Below are 26503 nucleotides of genomic sequence, written 5' to 3' on the forward strand. Positions count from 1 at the left end.
ACTGAATAAAATAGAAAATAGCTAATTAGTTAAAAATAACAAATTATTTGCGCGGGAAAACAGCTGCCGGTAGTGTTAGAGAACTTCAATGCTTTAGAGCAGAGTTGCCGCCCGTAAACTATCGATATTCTACTGTTGTATATCGATTTTTTTCGTTTCTCAAATAGCTTGTTTGGCTGGCGACGCGCCTCACCATTCCCGCCATTTGAAATAAACGGAAAGCAATACAGGAAATTTGTTAGTAAATCGAATTAGAACAGTTGCAATTTGTATAAAAATGGATGACTTACTAGGCATAATACGTTGCGTGTCCGAACTGCAGGAGGAAATGAATGCAATGTCCACTGTATGTAAAAATATTCATAAAATTGACTCTGTGTGAGGACTGTAAATGAAAATGCTTCCATTTTTTTTTTTTTGTCTCGCATATTTTCGGTGTTCATACAGAGGCATTTTGAGGAGCTGGCCCAGTCGTTGTATGGCGTCTCTACCACAAAAGAAACAAAATCTGCGGAAATTGTGCCGCCCAAACAGACGTCAAGCTCCATAACTCCACAGCAGACCAAGAAACGTGCCAAGCGCCTCTCATCATTGGTTGAAGTCGAAGGCGATGGTGAGCTGTGAAAAATTCAAAAGAAACTAAAATAACTCACTCAAATACTGATCCATTTTGCGCAGTTCCCTCTGATGCATCGGTCGCCTCTAGCGAGTCTTCGCAGCGCCAGAGCGCTCGCATAAGCAACTCCAAGCTACTGGCCGACGCCCTCGAGGAGGAGGAGGAAAACGAAGTGAACACAACGGGCATTCTGATGCCACCGCCGGCAGTGCCTGCAGTTGGAGCTCCCTTTGTAAATGATACCAGCATCAGTTCGGGTCGTCCGCAACGTGCCGCCAGATTGCGTTCCGAGAAGAACCTAAAGGAGCAGCCGCTCAAAGCCAAATTGCGGCGTCCCAGCGAAAATGAGATGGTCAAGGTCAAGGTGGAAAGTGAGCAGCGTGCTTCGCAGTTACACAATATTAGCTCGGCACGCATTACCCAAGGGAAAACAACACTTGCTCAGCCAGAAGCAAAAGTTGCTACCGCAGAAGTTGCAGCTGCAGCTGCCCTTATTCCTGATCCTGCTCCGGAACCTGTAGATGCAAATGAGGCGGATGAGAAAAAACAGAGCACCACCAACCTGCGCATTATGATCAAGCGCGAGAAGGTAAGCATCGACTCGACGGCAACAACAACAGTCACACTGGAAGCAACAAGAAGCGCCGCCGATGATACAACCCAACTGTCGACAACAACAGCAAGTAATACAACTGCTGCGCCCGCCAAGAAGGGACGCAAGAAAAAGGAGACACACAAGCCCATCAAGGTGGAACGTTTCAGTGATCTGGACAAGAGTTCACCCATATCTTCGCGTACGCGTGGAACACGCAATTCACAGGAGCCGCAGCCAGCACCGCGATCCTCTGTTTACGAGGATGCCGTCGAGGGTTTGCCCAATGCCGTTCCAATTATTGCCAATGAGACCGTCACCATAATGCCCAATGCCACCAATGGAGCTCCTATGAGCGAGGTCACGTTTAACGTACCAACATCGAATGCCACAATGACATTGGGCAATGCCACATTCCAGGTGGAAGCAGGCGCATCCGAAGAAAAGGATCAATCAATGCAGACGGCACGCGAAGGCAGCTTTCCTGAAATGGCTCGGAGCAACAGCATAATGACCGAGGATGAGTCGCTACACAGTGTGACCAAGGCGCCGGTTATGCCTCCGCCGACACCCCTGAAGGGCCACAAGATGCCAGTGCGTACCCATGAGCTGTTCAAGTAAGTAGCTGGCTATTGCAATTCTTAATCTCTGCTGATATTTCATTGTATCTCTCTTGCAGTCCGCTGATGCAGAGCCCGGTTAAGTTGAGAGTGGAGGCATTTGAGAACGCGGCGAATGCACATAGCTCTACGCGTCCCAAGCGAGTTGTGGTATGTTTACTTGTCCAATATTGCCGAAATAAATTAAAGTATATTTTTGTTATTCTGAACATCATCCTTGAATTGAAAAGTCTTATTTTTTAACAGCTTTTAAAGTCTTTGAAATTGGTTACCAAGTCGAAGTTTCCTATCTACATTATGGAATTCTACTTTTATTATTATTATTGATTTCTCTTTAAAGGGCAATTCTGGTTCCAGCACTACGCCAGTCATTGGCAAGCTGCCTGTGCCGACGCTGGGACGTTTCCACACACCGACTCAGAGTTCGAATGCGGCACCTGTGAATTCGGCGCAGCCGAAGAAGCCGCCGATGAGCGCGAACAAGGCCACATCGCTTATGAAAACGGCGACTGGCACAAATCTGAAGTCAACAAACTCAACTTCTAGCAAAACTCTGTCTCGAGAGCACAGCGGCGAAGACTTCCGCAAGGGGCTGCATCAGCTGGCCGAGGAGCGGAAGAAGCAGCGCGAACAGAAGCATCTGCAGGCGGCACAGCTGCGCGAGGCCAAGGAGCGGGAGCGAGCCGAACGCATTGCCAAGCTGAATAAGGAGCGCGAGGAGAAGCGCATCAAAAAACAGTTGGAGAAGGAGAAATTGGAGGAGCGCAAGCGACTCGAAATGGAAGAGCTGCAGCGCAAGCTGTGCCAGCAGGAGGAAGCCGAACGCCTCAAGAAGACCAAGGCAAAGGAGCAGGAGCGCGAGCTGCTCCAGCAAATGAAGGCAAAGCAAATGATGCCGCCACCACCGAAATCCAAATACACATTCGAAATGTTGCACGAGGATGATTCTACTGATGATGAGGGCAAGGTTTCCTACAAACGGCCACCGCCACCCTCCTGGAGTCGCTGTAAGAAATCTAGAAAATATTTATCTCTAATAAAATAAATCTTGAGCTAATCCTATGTTCTCTTACAGCTCATGTGCGCGGCGCGGCGATTATTATGCAAAGCTTTTGCCCAACGGACGTTATTGACAGCTTCTTCTCGGTGGCGCCAACCACGCCAGATCTGAAGCAGATCTTCCCCAATATTGATCCCAGTTACTTGAAGCGCAACTCCAGCGTTTTGTGGTCAACGCCGCCGCGCTACTCGGAGCTGCCTAAATACTAGAATTTAATTAAGTTAGCATTCATTATCGCAATCATACTATAAACCCACATTTACCCATTGTTTTTTGCTGTCATTTCCCGGTCATCGTGTTTCCACATTTTTTCAGTTTTGTTTCGCTGCACAAGTTTTTGTAGCCCAATATAATAAATAAATAATCACATGAAGATAAACATAAAACATTGAATACCCAGCACCCAGTGACCGCAAAATGCATTCGATGCGAGTACCGCAATCAATAGCAATTCCAGCTTAAAGTTTGACATTAATACCCAAGCGCTTAGAACTATTAAAGCTGCTGGCGTACTCAATTATGGCCAGCTTTGCCCGGCTCCCCCATTAACAGGTGCCAAACAATCGAGACATAAAAAAAAGAAAAACTAAACTGAGTAAATACATAAATGCTACGTGTAGAGGAGATAAGTAAACAAAAAAATACAAAAATTTCACTGGTCATGGCCCATGATTTTTTTCGCCACTTTGCCTGCTCTTCGATTTCGATTGTGGCTTCTTCTTCATATTATCAATCGGAGTTTTTGCTTTGCTGCGCAGCGCTTGGCTGCCAAATGAGGTGACATGAAAAACGAATACCGCCGACGCTTCGTGATCGGCTCCTCTTGTTTTTCATGCTGCTGCTGCTGCTGCTGTTGCAGCTGCTGCTGTTGATGTTGCTGTTGCAGTTCCTGCTGTGGGTGTGTTGTGTGTTCGTCCCATGCAATTGAATACTCGTGGTAAGCCGCAGACGCAAAAATTGCGATTGGCAGTTGGCAATTGCAGCTCGTGTAATAGACGGCGATTTCCCGAGACAGCAGCATAGAAATAGAAAACAAGAAAACCTTCAGGCTGCGACCAAACAATGCTTGTGGATCCAACGACTTTGTCACGATGATTGCTGGTCATTTTTATGATTTCGTTACAATTGTAAAGTATCAAGCATATCAATATTTAATTTTTTTTTTTAAATTAACGTCAGCTAAAGTCATCAACACAAAGGAATATAAGAACATGTTACATTAAATTAAAAAAACAAATTTTCAAATTAAATTTAAATGAAAAGATAAGAAATATTTATATGATATATGAACTTATATCCTTTCCACATTTTAAAGTATCCAAGCTTCGGTTAGGCATTAACAATCAAAGGTGTTTCTTGCTTAGTTTTCAGTTTCTGCAATTGCTTGGCTGGGCGGCCTTTGTCTCTGTCTATGTCTAATCTTGATCTCTCGTGCGTTTGCAATTTGCGAGGTAATTGTTGAAGACGCCGCTGCTGATTGGATTTGCGCCTTTTCGCCGTTCGCATCCATAGGGCAGATGGGCGTGGAGCGGAGCAATTGTAGGCTGTTGTCTGAAGCAGCTTGTTAGCGAGTCCAACTGCAGCGATTAGTGGCTAATGTGCTGTTTAAGGCCAGCCATTAGCATTTCGCTTCAATTTAAATACGCTCTTTTTTTGTGTTATTTTGCTAATAAGCGTTGCAAGTGCCGCGGTTAAATGGACATATTCGATAAATTGGCACTTTCAATTGTTGCTGGTTGTTGCTTTGCTCGGCCAAAGTCAATGGCAGTTGTACAACTCACCACAGCTGCTTAAGACGGCGGCTGAGAAAGTCACCATTCAGCCTAGCGCGGATCGGCTTTCGTCTGCACGTTCGGTTTTTAGTTCTCGTTGGGCCTTTGTGTGTTGCGCACCTGTTGACGGTAAAAGAGTCGAAGAAATAAGCAAGAGAAGAAGCCGCGACACACACTGCGTGTGTGTTAGTTAGCTAGTGTTCGTGTGAGTGTGTGTGCGTTAATCTATGAAAAGTGAATAACTAAAACGAGCGGAAAGCTGGCGCTGACGTTGCCGTACTCGTTGTCGTTGCGATATAAATTGAAAAATTGTAAGAAGAAGCAGCCGCCAAAGGCAAAATGTTAACGAAATTTGTGTGTGTGTGTGTGTCTATGTGTGTGTGTGCTTAAAAGCAAAAATACGGCAAGCAGCAATAACAACAATAACAAAACGAAAAACAAAACTTTCTTTTTTGCGCTACCTTTTGCCGCCGACTTTTAAACACTGTCTTCGTTTTGCCTTTGTTTCTAGCATTGTTGTTGTTGTTATTGTTATTATTATTGTTGTTGCTTTTGTTGCAAATTACGTGGTTTTCGCGCTGTGAAATTTGTTGCAAGCAATTTTAATTTGTTTCTCGTGCACACACAGATATTTTCACTGTTAATTAAAATAAATGCCGCTGCAGTCGAAAGCATAGCGCAAACAAAACGTTGATTAAATTTAATAACATAACTGCATTAGGGCAGACGCCAAAAACAAAAACTACAGCTAATTAACCACTCCAATATCCGACTCGATGTTGCAAGTCTTGTAGACGTGCCGGATGCGTGCCAAGTAGCCATAATGCGTAGTATAAACATGACCATTAATCTGCCCGCAGCACATCTCAAGCGATTCATTCAACAACAAAATTATCTAGCTCTCTCTCTCTCTCTCATACTCTCCATATCTCTCTCTCTCTCTTTCTCTCTCTCTCTCTGTCGGCTTACAACCTGTCTCTTGGCAGTTGACCAGCTAATGCCGGTCACACAGCCTACACATGTTGGCTATTTGCAATCGGGATCGTTCACTAAATTGCCACAGCTTTAGCTCCAGTTTGCAGCTACCCAGCTATTTACAGTTAACTGTTCCATTTTCGGCCATCGTTGCGCATTTGTGCCAATTTTTTTGTGACGCTTCTACAAGCAGCAGCTGCTCCACCAGCTCCCCATTACCATTTGCATCTCTTTCGCACTTGTTTAACTTAAATATTGCTATCTTTGATTTGAATTTGGATAATGCATTCCTTGAAGCCACAAAACCACATTTTTTGCTGTTCGTCTGCTGTCAAACGGGCTTCAAGTCGCGTCTCCCCCCCTCTCGCTCTCTCTCTCCCTCTTAACTTGGCCATTATGTTTATAGAAATTTCAATTTGTTTGCCTTCGCCTGTTTTGTGCTTTGCAGTTTTTTGTTATTTTGGTGAAATTTTTGCTGTGCGCGTTGTGTGCAAAATGTAATTGAAAATAACGTGTGAAAGACAAAAGGAATCATAAGAAAAAACTCTTAATGCATTTGGATTAATGATTGATATTTGAGGTAAGCTATAGATAATGTAGAAAGTTTATGATCAACCTAATTGGAAGACAATTGCAATTTTCAATTTGATTGGAAATGAAAATAACAAATATTCTTCTATATTATTTTCATGTGTAGCTTTGTAAAAACTTAAATACGAGAAAAGTTAGCAGAAGTTTATTGCCACCAAGCTTTTTCTTTGCAAAACTGCCAGTTTATTGCTTAAGTATTTTGTCTTAAAATGTACGTGATTATCATTGATTGCCAAAAGACAGTCGCCGGCAGTCTGATGCAATTACAACCGCTGACTTTTATCGTTTTTGTCTTCTGACTTATTAGCTGCCCGCTGATTCTTCACATATCTCTACTGCTTGGTCTGCACATGTAATGCCTGAAGTTCAGCTTAAGTTACGCAACGCAAAGGTGTCCAAAAAAGTTTAAAAAAAAAACAACAAATAATAAAATCGCATGAGTCATTTAACTTGGCAGGCAGGCAGCCAACTAATTATGAGCCAATGCAACACTTCCGTTGAACAGGCAACCGTCGAGTGTGGCGAGTCGAGTTGAGTCGCATATCGAAACACACAGAAAACCAACTTCATAAACGGCTCACAGAATTTAAACAACATGCGTTGCATGTTGACAAGCGACTGCGTGGGCAGCCACAAACAAATCTTGCCTGGCAGTCACTCACTGGAAACAAAATGGAGTCGTTTAATGACAGTCTGAGCAGCAGCAGCAGCAGCAACAACAACGCACGCCCACGTTAAATATGGCATGTTGTCGTCATTGCTTGTTGGTTTTTATTGTTGTTGCTGCTCGCGTTGTTGATGTTATTAAAAGAAACTTTCTATTTCACTTGGAACAGCCGAAAATTTTCAAGGTTCGGCATCTGGAAAAACTTACCAACTTCCTGCACTCAATGTGTAAACAATAACAAAGCCTCAAACCGACAACAGCAACAGCGTTGCCAAAATGTTGTTCCATGACTCAACTTGGCTGCACATGTCGTCGTCTTCCAAAAATTAAAAAGGTGTACATTAGGCTGTAAAAAAAGTGTGATTAATTTTGGGTTTTGCTCTACTCTACTTCATTACTCCTTGACAGTTTTTAAATGTGGTTTCCTTCAGTTTTCCTATTCCTGCACTTACGTCAGATTTGTGGCATCATCCATCCCGTTAATCCAATGAAAGTTCAACAAATAGATCACCACTTCGACGTAAAGAATTTAACATTTTTACAGAGTATCCCAGAGTCAGAGAGTTCCAACTTATTCTTTATATTAAGGTTTGTATCTGAGTTCAACTACAACTTTGAGCTGAAGTCGAAGTCGGAGTTTGTTTTGTATCTTTCGCTTTTGCTGGGTGTAATCGTAATCGCTTTTCAAGTTTTCGCTTCGGCTCACGTAGCAACCTTTACTCTCTAACTCATTTACTCTGTATCTCTTTGCCATCTCTCTCTCTCTCTCTCTCTCTCTCTCTATTGATCTATCTTTCTTCCTCTCTCTCTGAGTGCTTTCACTTTCAGTTAATGCTGTGTGCCCCGCAATTGTTTTGGTTTTTTTTTGTTGGTCGCTTTATCGTTTGGTGCCTTTGCTTGCTTTCTGATTAGCCGCTAATCGACAATTGTAGGGCGTATTTCTATTGTTGTTGTTGTTGTTGTGGTTACACGTATTGCGTAATAGTAACTGGAGATTTAAGTTAGCCAGAGTTACCATTCTGATTGGCAAATACAAGTATTGAGCGTTATTCGTTTCATTTATCGGCTTTGGGTTTTTGGTGTGCGAGTTTCACTTTTCCTTTTGACACCTCTCAAATTGTGCTGTAGCTTTCGCTCTTACAATTTTTCCTTTTACATCAATCAAAATTAGCATTTCAATCACTTTGCAGTAACTGTTGCTGTTGTTGCTCTACACTCAGGTGATGCACAGCCAGCAGTATCAACCGGCATCGCTGACATGAGGTTATGTAAATGTGACTTAGAAAGCCACTGGGTGACTATTTCTTGTCTTTGTTTTTTTTTCTTTTTGTGGCCAAACACTGATTTATAAATGAATTTGTTTGGACACTCTGGCCTTTTTTTGGCTTACGCAATGTTGGGCACTTAAATGGGCAGGGCTCCCCATTAAAATAACGACAAACACTCTGATTAGTGGCACGTTCTCACGTGAATTTGAGATGTCGAAAACGACGGGAAAGAAACTGATAGAGTGTCATACAAAAGACTTAGGCAACAAACTCGAGCATTAAATCTTTTCAAAAAATACAAAAACTAAGTTAATAAGTATTACTTTTTTCTTTTTCTTTGCAGATGCTTTTAATATGTAAATCTTTAGGCAATAATTCTGCAAATTGAAAGGAGAAGAAAATGCCACACCAAAGTTCAAAGCAGCCTCAAAACACACACTGAAAAATACCAAAACTAACAATACTTGACAGCAGCTTACAGTGAGGCTTTCTTATCTGTCGCCAGCAAAACAATTTATGCAAAAATGCGACGAAAGCCACAGAATCTAACACAAAATCAACAATCCAGTAGAGGTGGCAAAAAAACCAACGACAACAATAGCAACACCGACACCAACAAGAAGAAGAATAGAATGACAAACTGCCAGTGGCACATTTGGCACTTGTCAGCGACTCTGCTGTCAATTTCTCTGCCCCTGCTGCTGCTGCTCCACGTTCAAACAACGGGTAAGTCAAGTCTTAAAGGGAATCTCTATTGGAATTTCACAAGCAAACATAAATTGAAAAAAATAATTTTAATGTTTGAATTCGACCACTGTGACTTTTAAAGTCAATATGTTAACAGAAGAATGAAAGCATGTTGTAGGCGAGAGTGCGCGACTGGGAGATAGACAGTAGAGAGTTTTGAAGTTACCCTAGCTTATCTTGTATATTTACTTAGTATCTGTAGCCTTTATGCTTAATAGGGGAACAGAAAAGAAGCATACTGATGGATATTTTAATTTATAGGTTCTGATTGAGTAAATAAAAAATTAATTAAGCAGTAAATAATAAGATTAACGATGTCTCATTATTTTCATTGCACGTTCAATATATTTTTTCTTCATTATAAGTTGTTTAGGTTAGCTGAACACCGTATTCAACGTACACAAAGAATCTCAATTTCTTTGATATTTAAACATAATTAAAATATTTTTTTGTAACTTTCTTCAATGCTTCACAAACTACTGCGTTGAACTCGAATCCATTAGGCAAGTGCCAGCGGTTATTGTTATTAATGCACTAGTAGTTGAGATGAGGCAAGAAAATGCCTCGTGCTGCGAGCCCAACACACATACTTTTACACACACACATACGTATATACATATATGTATATGTGTAATTTCTTTTTAGAAAGCTCATGCTTGGTACATAATTTATTGGGCGTCACTAAGAATGAATAGATACGTAAAGTAGATAGCAAGATGCTCAAACTCATACTAATAAATATACTCATACCCAATTCCTTTCATGTGCAAGTGAGTACCCGGCGAATGTATATGTTTTGTTTGTTTAAAAGTATGCCAACATTATCTTCAAGCACGCAGGTGCACACGCTTGACTAGCTGACAGATGGGCGGCAGCTCCCAGCGCCCGTAGAGTCCCAGTCCGTTGTCTTTCTGGCCTAACAAAGTTATGCTAATTTTATTTTTTTCAAAAAAATACGGGCTTGACCCCAATAAAGACGACTTTGATCTGACATTTTTGGAGCTGCTGATTTAACATCTGCCTAGGCGTGACACATAAAGATGACAGAGCACATACGAATACAATAAATTTACACTTCATAAGCATGCATTGAGTTTGGCTTGGTGTGTTTGTGAGATGCGTCATTTCTTTGACTTCAATTTTGCACATTTCTGTGGCTGGCACAGTTGTGTAACGTTTGATTATTCATGCCGGATTTATTGAACCGGGCTTTGCCCCTTTCATCGATGCCAACATGCAATAAGTGCGTGACGTGCGTGAATTGCTGTTAATTAAAGACCTGACGTTATTGTATATATTCATGTCTATCTATTCAATCAATGTGATAATAGATTGACCTGGTGGGTGTGACAAACGTAAATTAATACTTGAGTAATTAAGTATTCAAAGTGCATCAATATCACATAGCTTAAATTAAAGTTGTGCAATGAGCCAGCTGTGTATGCAAAACACTTGATTTGGTTTATAAACAAATGAAACGAACGAAGCAAACATGCTCAACTTAGCCGTAATAAACATTCTGAAGTTCCCATGCAGTTAGCTCCAACAATATTTGTAGAAAGGGCATTGAAAGCCAGAAAGCGCTCAGGAATTTCAATTATAAACCAACACACTTGAGTCGTTAAGCATGCATCACATGCACATGCATATGCCCAAGCACAATGAGCAACCACCGCTTGCTCCAACTGAATCAATTAAGGCAAACTGCTTTACTGTTTACTGGGCCATTTAAATCAAATATGTTGGCATTTTCAAAGCAAATCTTTCATGCAGCTAATAAGCCTTATTAACATACGAACGGTGTCCATTGAGTGCACAGTGCACAACGCAAGATTTACATAAACATGAAAAGAACCGTTATATTCGGCCGAATAGTTAATTAAATTACTGCTATAGTGTAGCTAATTGTATGTTGTGGTTAGCTAAACTTAATCAAAATCTTTGAAAAAATATCTTTTATGTACTCGTTTTAGCTATCTATATTTTGTACAACAGGCTAGGCTTACATATTTTGCGATAGTCTTATAACACCCCACATAAATATAAAGGGTATTCTAGTGAAATAAACTCAAACTCAATGCGAAGCTGCATTCTTCATGGTTCGCAAAAAATTGGGTGAAGTGAAAATGATTTTTACAGCAGCTTAATTAAAAAATCCACGCGGCCAATTGAGAATCTTAAGCAGCATAGGCAGTTAGTTGGTAACAATGCTAATAACGGCACTTGGGGCTTTCGAAATGTTTGAGCCAAAGAATTGAAATTCGTTTTGTGTGCATTGGAAAAGTGTCGCTCCGCGAAGCGAGGCATCGACAGCAGCAATAATAATAAGAAAAACAACAACACAAGCAAGAGCAGCAGCATCATCAAGGTAACGACATTAGAAAGCGTGATGAGTTCGAATTTCTGAGTGTGTGTGCAAATGTGTGTTTTTGTGTTTATGTGTGTACCAAAAATCTACAAAGAAAATCAAACAGTCAGCCGACGGGATGAGTGCAATTCATCATTAATTTATTTTGATTCGATTCGTTTGATGGGCCGGAATAAAGTAACTAGTTCGAGGTGGCATTGACAACAATAACCTGTTGCATTTATCATATATATATACATATTTTTGATTTTATTGTATTTGTGGTTTTTCCCTCGTTTTTTAAGCTGCTTACATTTTCAGATTAGCTGTGCTTACTCCACACATTTTTCTCTCCGCTTTGCTTTTTGGCACATTTCGGTAACATGGCCCACTTGCCAGTGAAAGACTACGAAAGAGAGAGACAGAGAGAGTGAGAGAAATATAGAGAGAACGAGAGGAGGCAAATATATGTATATATAAATATAACCGAAAAGTTGTTACTTGGCCAGGGCCAGAATACTGTATAAAGATGCCACGATCTTCAACTGCAGCAACGCTTCACAAATTTATGGCGCTGCTTTTTATTGGGTCAGGCGGCAGGTTTCATTTGTTGCTGGTGGTGCCGGTGGTGCTGCATTCTTGGTGGGCCACACGATCCACACGGCATGTTGACGCAATTAATTAAAGTTTTACGCATCCAACCGAACAGGTGCGCTATGAAATAAAGATTAATGGCATGTCTGTCTGAGATTTCTGAGACTTTAATTCGTAGCAGGCCAATATTCGAATTTATTGCAGAATTTAAATAAAACCAGAAAACTGACAAGATATAAATTGCAATTGAATTTTAAAAATGTCACTTGTTAATTAAAAGTTTCTTCTCTAGAAATTTTTCTTCCTGTCAACATTTTGTTTCTTCGTAAATGCAAGACCTAATTTCAAAGCCAAACGATTTATCATAGGTGCGTGAAAAATGAATTTTATTATTTGAAGCAAACTTGCAATTGGCATTCATGCAGCTGCACTACTAACTGGCCGCACATCATTTCATTCAACTTAATGGAAATCGCAATTACATGCCAATGATTTTATCGGCCCACAAGCGAGCTTGAATGCATTTGTATACATGTATGTATGTGTATATGTGCGCTGCACACAGATCCAATTAACTTAAATGTTTCTCCACCCTTTTCATTCAATTAGAGTTGAAGTTGTGACCAGAGTCAACGTCGAAGTCTAAATCGGAATCTGAGTCGGAATCGTATCAATAACTGCATGCATACTTTCCCTTTCCCATGCGCCTGAGACAGCAGCGACAGCCAGTCCAAAAATTTGTACAATGAAATTCGGCACAACGAAAGTTGCCAGCAACAATAATAACAACACCAACACCAACAACAGCTACAGCCGTAGCGACAGCCACTCGCATAACCATAAACACACACCCATAACAGCAGCTTGAACCCACAATTTATCTTGATTTCGGTTTGGTCAAGTTCCTTCTTGGCCCTGGCCATGCCAAATATTTTTGTCCCGCGGCGCAGACAATTTTGAGGCGCACGCAAAATTGCACAAAGGCAGCGAAAACCGCAGTCAACAAAATTGACAGACGGACTGTCGTACGGACAGGCAGGTAGACATGGCGGGAGAGTAACGTTCACCTTAACGCTTGATGAAGCTGCAACTCAGGTAGACAGAACGTACATATATTTACATGAATATACTCGTTTCTATGTATGTGTGTGTGTGAATGATTGAATGGTAATCAATGAAAACATTTCGCTGTCTGAAACTTTTTTTTCAGTTGGATAACCGGTTCCGGATTTTTATTTTGAAAGATGCCAAATTCGTTTGGTCTTCATTTACATTTATAGTTAGTTGTTTTGCGGCAAATGCTTTCTTTTGCAGCGCCAGAATGAATACAAATGATTCTGGAGCTTAAAAGCTAAAGACTTAGGCAACAAACTGAAGCTTACAAAGCCATTGAAGTAAAAGACTTAGGCAACGAACTTGCTGCTAAATGAAAGACTGAGACAACGAACTGGCTTTCGATAAAATACTTTTGCTAAAGAAAAATCATAAGAAGTTGTGAAAAGATTTTGCCTTATAATTAAGTTTCATTAATTTATAACATTTTGCTTCTAGATGCGTAGGTGCGTCACCTGTTGAGGCATGAGTTGCTTGAGGCCATAACCACAATTAGCCCAATTGGTTGACTTGACGTTGACATAAAAAACCGCGTAAAACTTGAAATGGTATACCGTTAAATACGTGCAGTTATCTACAGACAGTCACACACACACACAGATAAATACATTTATACACATTATAGCACACACACACACAGAAACACACGCACAGCATTTGGCGCGCAGTTAGAAATAGGCTAATAAAAAGCTGTTTGACAGACTGACGGACTGACTGCTTCGACTGGCCGGTTCTGTAGGCCATTTGTAAAACGTGAACGTTTTTCAACTTTTGGTATGATGCACAGTCAACTTATACACACTCACTCGCACACACAATGCTTTTGAACTTGTCACACACCATCGGCCGTTTGTCCATATTGGTCTCAACTTGTTCCGTTTTCTTGGGGGCACGTTGACACAGTTTCGCTTTGTGACTGACAGAGATAGAGAGACAGAGAGAGAGAGAGAGAGAGAGAGAGAGAGAGAGAGAGCGGGAGAGAGACTGAGCTAGCAAAAGCCGCTTTTCAATCAATAAATTTTGCGTTCAGTTTGTTTTTTTTTTGTTGTCGCATTGAACTTGGTTATGAGACAAGATGCGACTCAACGCAACTCAATGCGTCTTGTCTCTTAGGTTGGCCACAACTTGCGGACAGTTGCGGATTTGCTTGAGCCAAAGGGGCACCGTGCGCTGTGTTCCCATTCAGTGTGCAATGTATTTGCTCCATTTTGCCAACATTTAATCAGCTTTAATTGTTCAATTAGTGTGGCATATATGGAGCGCACTTAACTGAGTAGTCACTTACCATTACCTGCATCTCTGCAGCTCTACATTGTTGTTTTTTATTCTCAGCTAACTGTTGGGGGTTACTGACCCTGAGCATACTCCACCCTCGAGACGTTGCTGCGGAAATATGCGATTCGCGTGTTCATATGAAAAGCAAATATTTCAACTATTCGCTGAGCCGAACAGCCGAACAGCAACTCTTGCATGTTCTAAGATAAGCGATCTACAGCTAAATTGCAGCTAGTTCAATTTACAAGCCTCGACTCGAGTCGTTGTTAGCCCTGTTCTTGGGCCAAGTCTTAGCCACTTAGTTGCCATCTTGCCTGGCATTTGCTGCTTATTAGTGACTGCTTTGTTTTCATCTGGCATCTGGCATCTGTTATAGTTGCAGTTGCCGCCAAGTTGGTTTTGCTGGGCTTTAATTATAAATATCAGACAATTAGGCTGTTAAGTGTGCCTATTATTTAGGCAGACGCAGCGGTCAATGCAACGTTTTCCATTGGATATCCGCAACTTTCCACAGCCAACAGAGCGCGCAGCGCGGCCAATAAATTTGCTCGGCTTAGACAGGCCACAAAGCGTAGCCAGACCTTGTTGCAACTGGCTGGCAAACAGGCAGACAGTCCACACTGCAACCGGCTCTGACTTTTGGCGCGCTTAGATCAGAGTCAGAGTTGGATTGGTTGGGTTGGAGTCTTAGACCTTGATTAAGGTCATTCGCTTGTGTGCCGACACAATCGCTGTAGTAGGCTCTGGCTTTGGCTTTGGCTGTAACATTGCCCTCAAATTGCATTCATTGCTTGGAAAATTAACATATCTAATTGCACGAGACTCGCGCCAAATTCTACAAAAAAAAAAAACAAATACAAATTTCACGTGGCATACGTCATGGTCTCGCTTTTGGTCTTTAAATATCCAACGTCAAATGACCGCAGCAAATTCCTCAATTTCACTTGTGACCTAAAACAAACAAAATTAAAAATAAAAATAAAAGAAATACTAAAAAGTCTGCTTGCTGAGCCATGTCATTGTCGCCACTTTGCCACTTATTCTGGCTCATTTGTTAAAAAAAAAACGCGAAAGCAAGCGCCACTTTAAAGAGTATTCAATTGGGCTATCTCTTGTAATGTAACACACATTTATAAATTATTATGATTGTGGATGATATGGTGATTTGTGATTTACTACAACCATTTTATATTGATTTTCAAATAGGGCTTAGGATTCCTCTACACTCTCTATCTAAAATCCGAAAAGGGCTTTTACATTCTCATGGAATGTATTGTGCAATTTTCTCCTTACGATTTTGTAGAATTCTAAAGAATAAATAAGAAATGTTTAACATTTTGCGTTCTTCATAAAAAATATCATAGCTACATGTTAAATCTAGAAAATTGAGCTTAGGTTTAGTTTATATCAATATTTTTCTCAACATGGATGATGAGACAATATTTTAATCTCTACCTCCCATATGGTCTTTAGTTTAGGAAAGATATTTGCTCATTTTGTATTGCTATAAACATTTCACTTTACGAAGAGAAGAATCGTTTTGGGCTGCTAATGAATATGTTGCTGGTTGGCTTATGTCTTCGGCACGCCTCAAACATCAGCTCAGACATCAACCAAAGCATGACTTTGCTGCACGTTGCAGGTTAAAGTCAACAATCTTGACGAAACAATTTGGAAAAAAGCACAAATATTTATTACTCAAACTTTCTTTGTGGTAACCATAAGGCAGCATTTGTTTGACTTTTTGTGTATTTATGACGCCCACCGCGACCAAAGCAAACGTTGCCGGACAATTAGCACTAAATCTAAATTTTAATGCCACAGTTTGAGGGCTGCTTAGGAACACACCCATCGACTATAAAATGATGGCGATATTTCAAATCTAAGTTACGTGCCAAGATAGCTTGTAATGTGTTCAACAGCTCAGCATCGGTCTCTGAGGCGTTGCCCACAGTTCTTTGACTCTGAATGGGCGAGTGCGACGAGTCAAGTTGAACGAACGTCTTGGAACGAGACCTAAGCCCACGTAGATGCTACGGTGCGATGCGGCGACTTAGGTGGTTTTATTGCATCACGAACAGCATCTTTAATAGAAATCTAACACAGCTTGCTTAAACTGCAGATAAGCAGAAGCAATTATTTATTTGCTGAGACGCAGTTTTGTGTGTGCCTTCGAACGATTTTTTACGACGGTGAGCGAGTGAATAACAAGTTGAATAAATAATGGATGCTTAATATGTGTTCTTGTTTTAGTATGGAATTTTACCCAATACACAAAATATGTCTTATCACAGAACTCTCGAGTTATAAGCTAAAAAATATTTTAGATTATTAAATTATTTTACTCCCTGTGCCAACAATAAGCAACAACAATGTAACAAAATACTTTTCTATGAACATAATTTATATACAAATACCGTTGCCTTACAGAATGTTAAAGTCGTTGCTTAAACTTGAGAGAAACACAAAAGCTATGTCTAATAAAAGAAATTATACATACAAAAATAAATTATGTTGGATATATGTTTGATTGGAGGAATTTCGTGTGGCATTTGAATGCAAAAAGAAAAGAAAAGATTTATAAAATACAATTGATACTTTTAATATCTCACTGCTACTAAAACGTGCCATGTATAAATAATAATTTATGGTGAGCAGTTGGGCTTGGTAGTTGGCCAAATTTAACAATTTATCCATTATTAAATTCAAATGACAATCAAATTATAAAAAGAAATTATACAATAATTACATACATTAAAATTGTCGCATTATCACACTACGCGATCAATTTGTGAGTTGCGTAATAGACATAAAGCTAAGGCAAGTGTTGGCCCCACGTTCAGCTGCCAAACTACTTAATTTGGCTCGCACAAACACATGGCGTATGTGTAATGCTTGCGTACGTGCGTTAAATATCGAAATATCAAATTGCTGCATTTCATAAGCGCTCATAATGTAATTATTATCGCTAGCTTTTGGCAAACTAACTACCATATATAAAGACTATGTGCCATCTACTTCTGTTTCTATTTTTTTTTTTTGTTGTTGCTATTTTGACCAAGTTGTGAAACAGTTTTTACTGTCTGAGCAGTTGAAATAGAAAGTGATTTCTTGTCGGGCGAGTGCCAGCAATTTGGAGGCGCTGAAATTGGCAATTTTGCTGCCGCATGTGGGCTACGATTGACTTCGACTGCAGCCCGAAACCCAATTCGCAATCATTTCTCGGCGAGTCGTCGAGTTGCCTTCTGTCTGTCTTTCTGTCCTGTGATGTGCTTGTCGTGGGCTCAAGTAGCGTTTAAATTAGTGTAGGCAAGCGCTGGAACTAATGACTCTCTTGTCGTCGATGTTGTCAACGTTGTTGTCTGATGTCTGTCGTCTACAGTTGAAGTCATGAAGTCTCTGATTTGGTGCATTGAACTCCAAGTCTTCAGGTCTTGTGCATCCGTCGCAGTTAGGGAGTTGGCTGACTAAAAAGACCGCTCATTTAACAGTTTTACTTTCGTTGTCCGTGAAAGTGTTGCATGCCACAGTTTCAATTTTATAAAAATTGTGTTACATTTACTTACTTTTGCCTTACCTTGTCTTGTTGTCTTTGTGGTATAATTTACTAGCTGGCGGCAACATTTTCATTTTGGCCAGACACTTTTACCTAGCCAACTATAGCCTGCTATAAAATTCAAAATCATATCAATAATAGCACGAAAATATGTTGCAAAACAAGAGAAACAAGAGAAAAATTGCCAATGAAAGTGAAAATTCGAACACAATATATATATATATAAATATATATTTATGGGCAGTTTGTTTGTTTTGCTCCAAAAGGAAGCGCTAATTATATCGAAACCATCGCGCTGATAGAAAGTGAAACAAATATTATTTCAGTTATCAATCAGTGTGTTTCGCATTTTGTTTATTCTTCGCTTTTTGCTTTTTGCCTTTGCGCCAGTTTAGCGCCTGGAGGTGAAAGTAAAAACTGTGCCAAAAAACTTAATCAGAAAAGAAACACTACGAAAACCGCTTAGCATTTTGGGTTAAGCTCAATAACTAAACGTGTTTTTATTTTCTTTTTGTTTTATTTGGCTTTGGCGTGTGAATTATGTGCAACGTCATAAACTCAAAGCATTATTAAACTGGTTGTTTGTTCCACTGCGCCCACTTCTTAATACCTTATGCCACAAAGTCGAAAGGCATCGCGCTAATATGTCAGACAAACTTCTGCACCTGACACCTGAAGAATTGCAGTTGGAGTTGAAGTTGGAGTTAAAGCTGTGGCTGTAACTGTGTCTGTGTCTATGGCTGCATTCTTCTTTCCTGGGACAAGTCAATGAACGCAGCACATAAGTCATGCAGAGACGCAGAGTAAAAGAAAGTATTAAAGTAACAAAAACACTTGAAGGCATATACATTTATAGCGCTCTTCTGGCCTGTCAGAGCCCGTAACTCTTGGCATTTAGAAATTGCTGCAACATTATATTGAATCCGTGGCGGGGGGCGCTAAATGCCACGCCGCGGCATGAGTTTGAGTTCGACTGAGTCAAAGCAAAGAAGATCAGCAGGTGTTAATTGCAGTAGACATTATCTTGTTAGATAGTCCCGAAAAAGAAAGCACTGCAAATCCGTGAATAAATGTGTGAAACTTAAGTTTTTTATATGCGCTATAAATTTTCATTTAACATTGCGTTATTTAGACAATTAGAAACATAAAATTTAATCGCTAATTGTTATAATTAAAGTGAAAAAAAAAACACTTAATAATTGCATTCCTCTTTTTTTTGACAATTTAATAATTTAATGTGGACCATTTGGCAGTGTTTTTTCAATTTTTCATTGACCGCACAGATGCACATCCCACTAATAGATATATCTTATAAGTATGCTTAGCTCTCTTACACCCACATGTATATATATACATATATATATGTATATATAAGATACCAGCAATGAACAATTGCGCATAAGTTGGCTTATTTTCAACGCTTCACGTAGCAATTTGTGAAATTCTCGTTTCGTATATTGAGATTATAATGCCTCGCTAAAGTTGGAGTTGGTAGTGCAATTGTGGTGGGCAGATCTGTGGGCTGGTGGCTTAAGGTGGTGCAAGGTAACAAGTAATATGCGTTTACGACTGTGACAGATGATCGTATGACTCGAAAGATATTTGTTTGGCCAGCCTTGGCATGAAAAGTCAACCAGTAATTTCAGATGTCGCCATGTGTATGTGTTTTTTTTGTTGTTTTGTTTATCTAGGCGGGCTAAAACAAATACAATTGCAGACACATGAGAGTGAAAAGAATACAAAAGACTGAAAACACAAACTTGACATCGAAAATAAATGATGCCTGCCAGCTAAGGCTGAAACTGAAATCTCTCTCACTCAGTTGGTTTGGATTTCTAAGAAATGCAAATGTGCATAATATAGGAGAATACTCGTACACATGACAAAGACAAAGATCTGCCCTGAACAAAATGTGGCATGTGGCATGTGGCATGTGGCAGTTGTTGTGGCAGGTGGGGCGTACCTGAAAAGTGAAACACGTTTTACTTTTGTTTCAGGAGGCGGCAGCAAAGCTGCATCAGATTCTTTTCACTGTGATAAACGCAAGCAACGCTGCAACAATAATTAATGAAATTGAAGCTTGGTTGGCATGTGAAGAATTTCACCAGTTTTAACTTCTCTCTCTCTCTTCTCTCTTTCCCTCTCTCTCTCTCTCTCTCTGTTTCTGATTTCAGTTGCCCAGCATGATGGCATCTCGCAGATCTCGCCGAAATCCAGCAGCGAGAAGTCGGCATCACTGAGCATTGAGAGCACCATGACCGATACGAACACCATCTCGGATACTCTGCGCTCTGCTCAGGTGGAGAACGAGACGAAGGCACGCGTAGAGCGCTCAGCCTCGCCCATTTTACACGAACAGCAGCAGCAGCCTCATCCCAATGATGTTAGCTATGGCAAGGATAGCGAGAAGGATGTCTCTGCCGGACGTTATTTTCACTACAATATCAAGCCTACGGGCACATATGACTCCCAGGAGCAGCAGCAGCAGCCGGAGCGGACGCAGCGCATTCGCGCTGGCAAAACTTTAAGTGGCAGCAGCAGTAGCAGCTCTACCGACACTGGCTCATCCGCCAGCACTGAGCAGCCTTTTTTAGTGCAAGGGGGCCTGCGACCGCCTACGTCGGGGTCCCCTATCAGCCCGAGTCCGAGCAGTACTGCCATCTCGACAGCCAGTGCGACACTGTCGCCCCATAGTCCGCGCCAAAATGGCAATCCCGACATCCAGGACATCATCACTGGCATAGTGAAGCTGCTCAATGGCAATGTCAACGTGCATGCCAATACGCAGGGTGTGCGTCGTCCTCCATCCGCCAGTCGCATTAATAATCGTGGACCTCCCCGCATTTCCGACGTGCAACCGATGCCCATCGACTATGAGGCACAGAAGCCGGGCACATCCATGCGCCCACCGCCCTATCCTTTCGATCGACCGGATCGACCATTCATTACGGGCGTGCCCATACCAGAGCAGATTGTGCCCATGCGTCCGGGCTTTGTGAGCAATCGACCGCCCTGGTATCGTAACAAGCCACGACCACCCATCACAACGAGCGTCAACGGCAGTCGACGTCCTTTGCCCCATTACCAGCCTATGCCACAACAGCTGCCCGTGCGGCCAACCGAACCGGAGCCAGTGCAGCCGGAGGACTCAAAACAGCAACAGCCGCCGGTGCATCATCATGAAACGGAGTCTGCTGGTGATACTATGGACATCGTGCCTCCGACAGACACCACCTACGACTCCGAGTTCTCCAATGAGGATACCAACGCACAGTATATTGAAGTCTCTGACCAGGACTCAGGGGCCGGCGGCGAGATTGGCGATGAATTGCAGCCGCCGCCAGAGCCGTCGTCGTCTCCCGCTCCCGCAACCTTGCCCACTGCTCCGTCTAAGGAGCATGCGCCCAAGAAGAAGCACAAGCCAAAACCCAGCGGGGAGAAGAAGAAGCAGCCGCAAGCTGAACACGCCGGCTACACGACCATTATTGAGACTAGCTCGGTAGTGAACACCGTCATGGGTATATCCTCCAGTTATGTGCCCATGTCCATGGACAGCGGCCACGATCTGGATCCCTCTACCGAGGAGGTCATATTCATGACGGCAAATCGCACGCCCGGACTGGATGGCAGCACTTCATCGTCATCATCATCCTCTAGCAGCATTCAGACCATGCCGCTGAGTGATCTGCTTGCTACGGATGTCATAGTGCCTACGTCCAAATCACCCAAGACTACCACTTCTACCACAACCACTTCTACTACTACTAGCACCACCTCATCTACCTCATCTACCACTACCACCACCACTACCACCACAACTGAAAAAGCGCTCACTGCTAATGCCCCGACGTCCGCTCCCGCCGCCCCTTACCATCCCCGACCCGGCATTGTGCTGGACGATCCCGAGTTCAAGCCAGGCGGTCGGCCACGACCCGCTCAACGGCCCGCTGCACCACAGCAACCGATACAGCCCACGCGGCAGCATCTGCCACCCGGTTATGGTGAGATCTTTGATGTGACGCTCTCGGCAATTCAGGGACCTGGAACCAAGGGCAGCGGCTCCCAGCAAACGATCAACATCAAGCCATATGGAACCTATGGAGCAGCTGGGGGAGGGAGTGGTGCACACCAGGCGGACATCATAGTGTCGGCATCAGGTGACGAAGGCTTCGTCTCGATCGATGGCAAACGCACTTACATCAATTTATTTGGTGATCCCACAGATCCGCCCGCGGGCGCTACATCGCCAGCAACGCGTCTGCCCCAATTGCCAGGCACGACAACGACCGGAAGTGGTGTTGGTAGCGGTGGTACAAATGGTGGAAGTAGTGGAGCTGCTGCTGCTGCTGGTAATGTACCACAACATGCGGTCACGCAAAGCAGCGGCGGTTATGTGGTGCCCGAAACGGAGGTTGTCGAGCTGCAACAACATACAGGCACCAGTCCAGGACATGGACATGGACACGGACAGGGACAGGGACAAACGCAAAGTCAGTCTAAGCCGGTAGCTGCATCCACAACCAATGCGGGCCCCACACGACCACACTACCGCCAACGACCCACACAGCCACCAGTGAGAATTGACACTTGCATCGTCGGCGATGATTCCACCTGCGATCAGGCGCAACACGAACGCTGCAAAACGGACAACGGTGTCTCCAGCTGTCATTGTCGACCAGGTGAGAGACGTAGTAAGGAATAATATTAAAAAGAAAAATAATGCGAGTTTCGTTCAAGTATAATATATTTATGGAAATTTTTAATTAAGATTAACTAATACCACGACATTTTCACAGGCTACTCCCGTCGCAAGCATCGCGAGCCTTGTCGTCGTGTTATATCCTTCCATTTGGGCATGCGCGTTGATCGCATCTATGAGCATCGCATTGTGTGGGACAACAAGCTGATGGATCGCAATAGCGAACCCTATGGACAACTGAGCTACGAATCGGTTCGCGCGGTAAGCCACAAATTTTCATTATTACAGCTGATATTAATTCTAAATTTCCGCAGCTGGACTCGGCCATGTCGATGACACCCTATTCGGATGAGTTTATGGAGGCCAAGGTAAACAATATCTATCGAGGTGATCCCAATCTGGGCGGCAATGGGGTCTATGTGAATATGACACTTAAAGTGAGTAGCAATAAAATCAAACTGAACTTTCACTAATTACCAACTCATCCCAATTTTCAGCTGGATGAGAGCGTGGAGACACTGCGTCCCAATCTACGGAGCGATGTGCAGAAGCATCTGCTCGGAGTGCTGCATCGTCGCAACAATAACATCGGCAACTCGGTGCTGTATGTGAGTTCACCCGAAGGTGCCGTTTCGGCGCTACATGATCTGGACGAATGCCATTCCCCTGAATTGAACGATTGTCATGCGAGTGCGACGTGCACCAATAGCTGGGGCAGCTTCCAGTGCGTCTGCGAAGCAGGTCTGCGCGATCCCTGGGCCGATCAGCCGCAACGGGCGGGTCGCGAGTGCCAGTCGTGTCCGGATGCATACTGCAATAATCGTGGCATCTGCAGCTACAACGATGAGGGTGCCCAGTCCTGTGCCTGTGACTCCAGTCATTATGGTGCACAGTGCGAGATCGATGGCGAGGTGTTGGGCGTCGCCATTGGCGCATCTGTGGCAGCTGTCATCATCATAGTGCTAACTCTGGTCTGTCTCATAATGTGGTCACGCCGCTGGCAGCGGGAGCAAAAGAATGCAATGGGTTCCCCGGTGTTTGGTTACATGAATACGGCACCATTGAAATCAGCTGGTTTACCGCAGGCAGGCTACCAGGTAACTCTGGAAGATCGCATGCGCTGGGCGCAGATCGCCGATGTTATGGCACAAACGAATCATTACGGGGTAAGCTCAATTTGTAGCTCAATCTCGCATTTATCTTAAAAGTTTATTGCTTGGCAGGCGGAGCCCATTGGACCAACGCGACCTTCGTCGGCCATGTTTGCTTATCCGAATATCGGAGCCATTGGCATGGGCACCATTGGTGGCATGTCGATGCAGAGCACCATGCAAATGCATCCGAGCGCCAGCATGGCGCCTCCAGTGCCATTGCCCAGGTAAAAACTTAATCACAATTCTTGTATGCCCTGTACACATCATCAATGGATATAGTTAGGCTGTGAAAATGTAGAAGAAGCCATCTCCAATCCCATAAAGTGGATTATTTATATGTGTATATAGAAGTCCGTCCAGATATTTGTCTGTTTGTCAAAGATACTTAATCCGAGAGACTACAAGATTTGTGAAAGAAAATCTATATAGTTATTAGAGGGTATCTGCTAGTCAGGTGTTTTTATCTGGATATATTTGTCTATAGTAATTATATAGACAATTATATTTAATTGTGTACAGGGTATTTGTTAGTCGGGCACTCTCGACTACAACACTTTAAACTTGTATTTAACTGAATTTGAATTGCAATTAGAAGACTCGGCCTGGGTTCGCGTGCAAGTGGTATGCGCGCGCTGGAAAACTCCAGCTCCAGTGAGGAGGAGGATCGTGCAGATCTGTTGGGTCGCAACTTTCAAGTGCCACGCCCAAAGAGTCGCAGCAACGGCAGCATAGCGGTAAGTGTGCACGCTTCCATTTATCCAAAAACCCTATTCAATATTTTGTGCACTCTGCAGAACCAGTCGGGCATCTACTATGATGTGGATTACGAGCCATCTGGCAATGGGATCGGCAACACCAGCGTCGATCACCTGTATGGCTCACAGAATCAGTCAGTGACGCACTCGTCGGGCAACAACCATATACCTGGTCCACAGGGCATACCACTCAGCACCTACACATCGGGTCGGGCGCCCAGCAGTTACTACATGAAGTGAGACGTCCCCCGTACCGCCTACCGCCCCCGTCCTAGTTTTACACAGAGCCTGTAAATATGCAATTTAGGTGTAGTAATTTTATTAGTTAAGTAGCCAGCTAAAACACTTTTCCACTGCAGTCCACACGGACTGCAGCTGAGACGCGTTTTCGTGCAACACGACAAAGAAGAAGATGAAGTAGAAGAGGAAGACTTAGGCTTATAAGCATCACAAGTAGTAAATACAAGTATGATGCGTTCACAAACCTTTGTAGTTAAATGCAATGCTAACGAGCACTAATCATTAATTGTAACATTAAATGTTTAAATTATTTTGTCCCTAGACGTAACTGCGGTTCAATTAAAGTCAATCAATAACGATCATTAGTATTTATCAATCAATCGATTTATTTACTTAAGCTTAAATGTGTGTCAATGTAAATATGAACCAATAAAGACATTAATGTAAATCAAATGAAATATTTACTCACTATTGGAGGATTATTTACAACAAAAAAAGCCAGCAAATATATTTAAGCTGTGCAGCTAAACAGGCGGGAGCCGAAGCTCAGGTAATACAAAAATGATTCAATTTTTAAACAAACTCAGAAATGAATTACCTCATTTTTCCCGTAATCAAGTCTGAGCTGATTTTAAAATTAACTGCCGAAAGTTCAATACATCTCAAACTGTGCCCATATATAGTGCCATCTCGTTTTAACTTATAGCCGTAAGCGGCATCAAATAGCCGCATTAACCTCAAATGTGTAAAGGAGATAGCTATAAGATTCGCTTGAAGCCAGTGCTGAAAAGCGACTTTCGCTAATTGAAGCGCGCTTTTGAACTGGGCTTTTAGTTAAATTGCAAAATAAGTTGAAATCATGACCTGATAACATTTGAATGATTTAACAAAAACAAAAACCATGATGAAGATGCTGACTCATCAAATAAAAATTAATAATACGCATGCACATCCATCTGTCATAAATTTATGACATTTTCACTTTTGTCTTTTAACAACAAGCCAAACACCGAGACTCGATGATTTACGAGCGCCGCCCAACACGGCTCTTGTTTTGGTTCACACACATAAATATATTAAAATTATTAGAAAACGTAAATTCAAATTACTGTGTGCGTATGTGTGTGCATGTGCATGTTTGTGTGTTTGTGTGTACGTTCCGTTTGCGTGCGAGCGGAAAGTAAAACTGAGTCACGTCGCGATTCAACTTATGCAACAAAACTGAAGATGAAGCTGAAGCTGAAGTGGAAGTAGATGTGCTGACTTGCAGGTGGTAGCCGTTAACTGGCCAGCTCATAAATAAAGAGCGTTGCACGCATCTTGACCCCTGCGTGTACCAGTTTTAATGACGTGCACCTCGCACACTCTCAAAAGCCCAAGGGGGCGGAGATTGTTGACCAGGGCTTCCAGCTATCAATTAGCAAATCTCGACAGCTGAATAATAAGAAGAAACTTTCATAGATAGAAAGGAGAACAAACGGCCTACCTGAGAAAAAAAAAGTATGAAATTGGTACAATGTAATTAGTGAAATTTGTTTAATTTTTAGGTGACACCAATAAAACACAAATAATATAAAATTTTGTTAGCAGCTGGTCTTGTTTTTGCTTCTAAAACAGTTAATAAACCAGAACGAATAATCGATAATGATTTGAAAAGTGATAAGAAGATAAACATTAATTCATTAATTTAATATATTAGTAGTAGTATTAGTAGTATATATTAGATTATGATACAATTCCAGGCATCTGGTCAATCAATCAGGTCTGCACAGAAAATGACTCAGTTGATTGTTGTTGATAGCCGTTAAATATTCCGACAATTTAAATGACGTATACTTAATGAAGTCTCAAATGCTCAGTGG

General features: G+C 42.2%; 2 protein-coding genes across 2 annotated transcripts; both read left to right on the forward strand.

The window, feature by feature from the left end:
• Positions 1-113: 113 nt before the first annotated feature.
• Positions 114-3218, forward strand: LOC6559276 (inner centromere protein). The gene is made up of 6 exons (XM_001986694.3): positions 114-346; positions 448-613; positions 679-1825; positions 1888-1978; positions 2169-2835; positions 2904-3218. The coding sequence occupies exons 1-6, from the start codon at positions 278-280 to the stop codon at positions 3095-3097; spliced, it is 2334 nt and encodes a 777-aa protein (XP_001986730.1). The 5' UTR covers positions 114-277; the 3' UTR covers positions 3098-3218.
• A 1590-nt stretch (positions 3219-4808) lies between these two features.
• LOC6560168 (flocculation protein FLO11) lies at positions 4809-25059 on the forward strand. Its single transcript, XM_032735313.2, has 9 exons — positions 4809-4971; positions 8530-8887; positions 19968-22472; positions 22590-22753; positions 22807-22929; positions 22990-23658; positions 23716-23870; positions 24242-24380; positions 24441-25059. Exons 2-9 carry the CDS (start codon positions 8686-8688, stop codon positions 24639-24641), a joined length of 4158 nt encoding a protein of 1385 aa, XP_032591204.2. The 5' UTR covers positions 4809-4971; positions 8530-8685; the 3' UTR covers positions 24642-25059.
• Positions 25060-26503: the final 1444 nt, after the last annotated feature.

This window comes from Drosophila grimshawi, unplaced genomic scaffold (assembly GCF_018153295.1).
Source record: "Drosophila grimshawi isolate 15287-2541.00 unplaced genomic scaffold, ASM1815329v1 contig_1367, whole genome shotgun sequence".
In the NCBI taxonomy this organism is placed as follows: domain Eukaryota; kingdom Metazoa; phylum Arthropoda; class Insecta; order Diptera; family Drosophilidae; genus Drosophila; species Drosophila grimshawi.

What these genes read in the sequence shown, in the direction of transcription:
- LOC6559276 (XM_001986694.3), top strand. Translation starts at nt 278, where the DNA reads ATGGATGACTTACTAGGCATAATACGTTGCGTGTCCGAACTGCAGGAG. An exon ending in AAATGAATGCAATGTCCACT is followed by an intron (nt 347 to 447) that starts GTATGTAAAAAT and finishes GTGTTCATACAG; the next exon opens with AGGCATTTTGAGGAGCTGGC. An exon ending in CGTACCCATGAGCTGTTCAA is followed by an intron (nt 1,826 to 1,887) that starts GTAAGTAGCTGG and finishes TCTCTCTTGCAG; the next exon opens with TCCGCTGATGCAGAGCCCGG.
- LOC6560168 (XM_032735313.2), top strand. Translation starts at nt 8,686, where the DNA reads ATGCGACGAAAGCCACAGAATCTAACACAAAATCAACAATCCAGTAGA. An exon ending in CACAAACGAATCATTACGGG is followed by an intron (nt 23,659 to 23,715) that starts GTAAGCTCAATT and finishes ATTGCTTGGCAG; the next exon opens with GCGGAGCCCATTGGACCAAC. An exon ending in GCAGCAACGGCAGCATAGCG is followed by an intron (nt 24,381 to 24,440) that starts GTAAGTGTGCAC and finishes TGCACTCTGCAG; the next exon opens with AACCAGTCGGGCATCTACTA.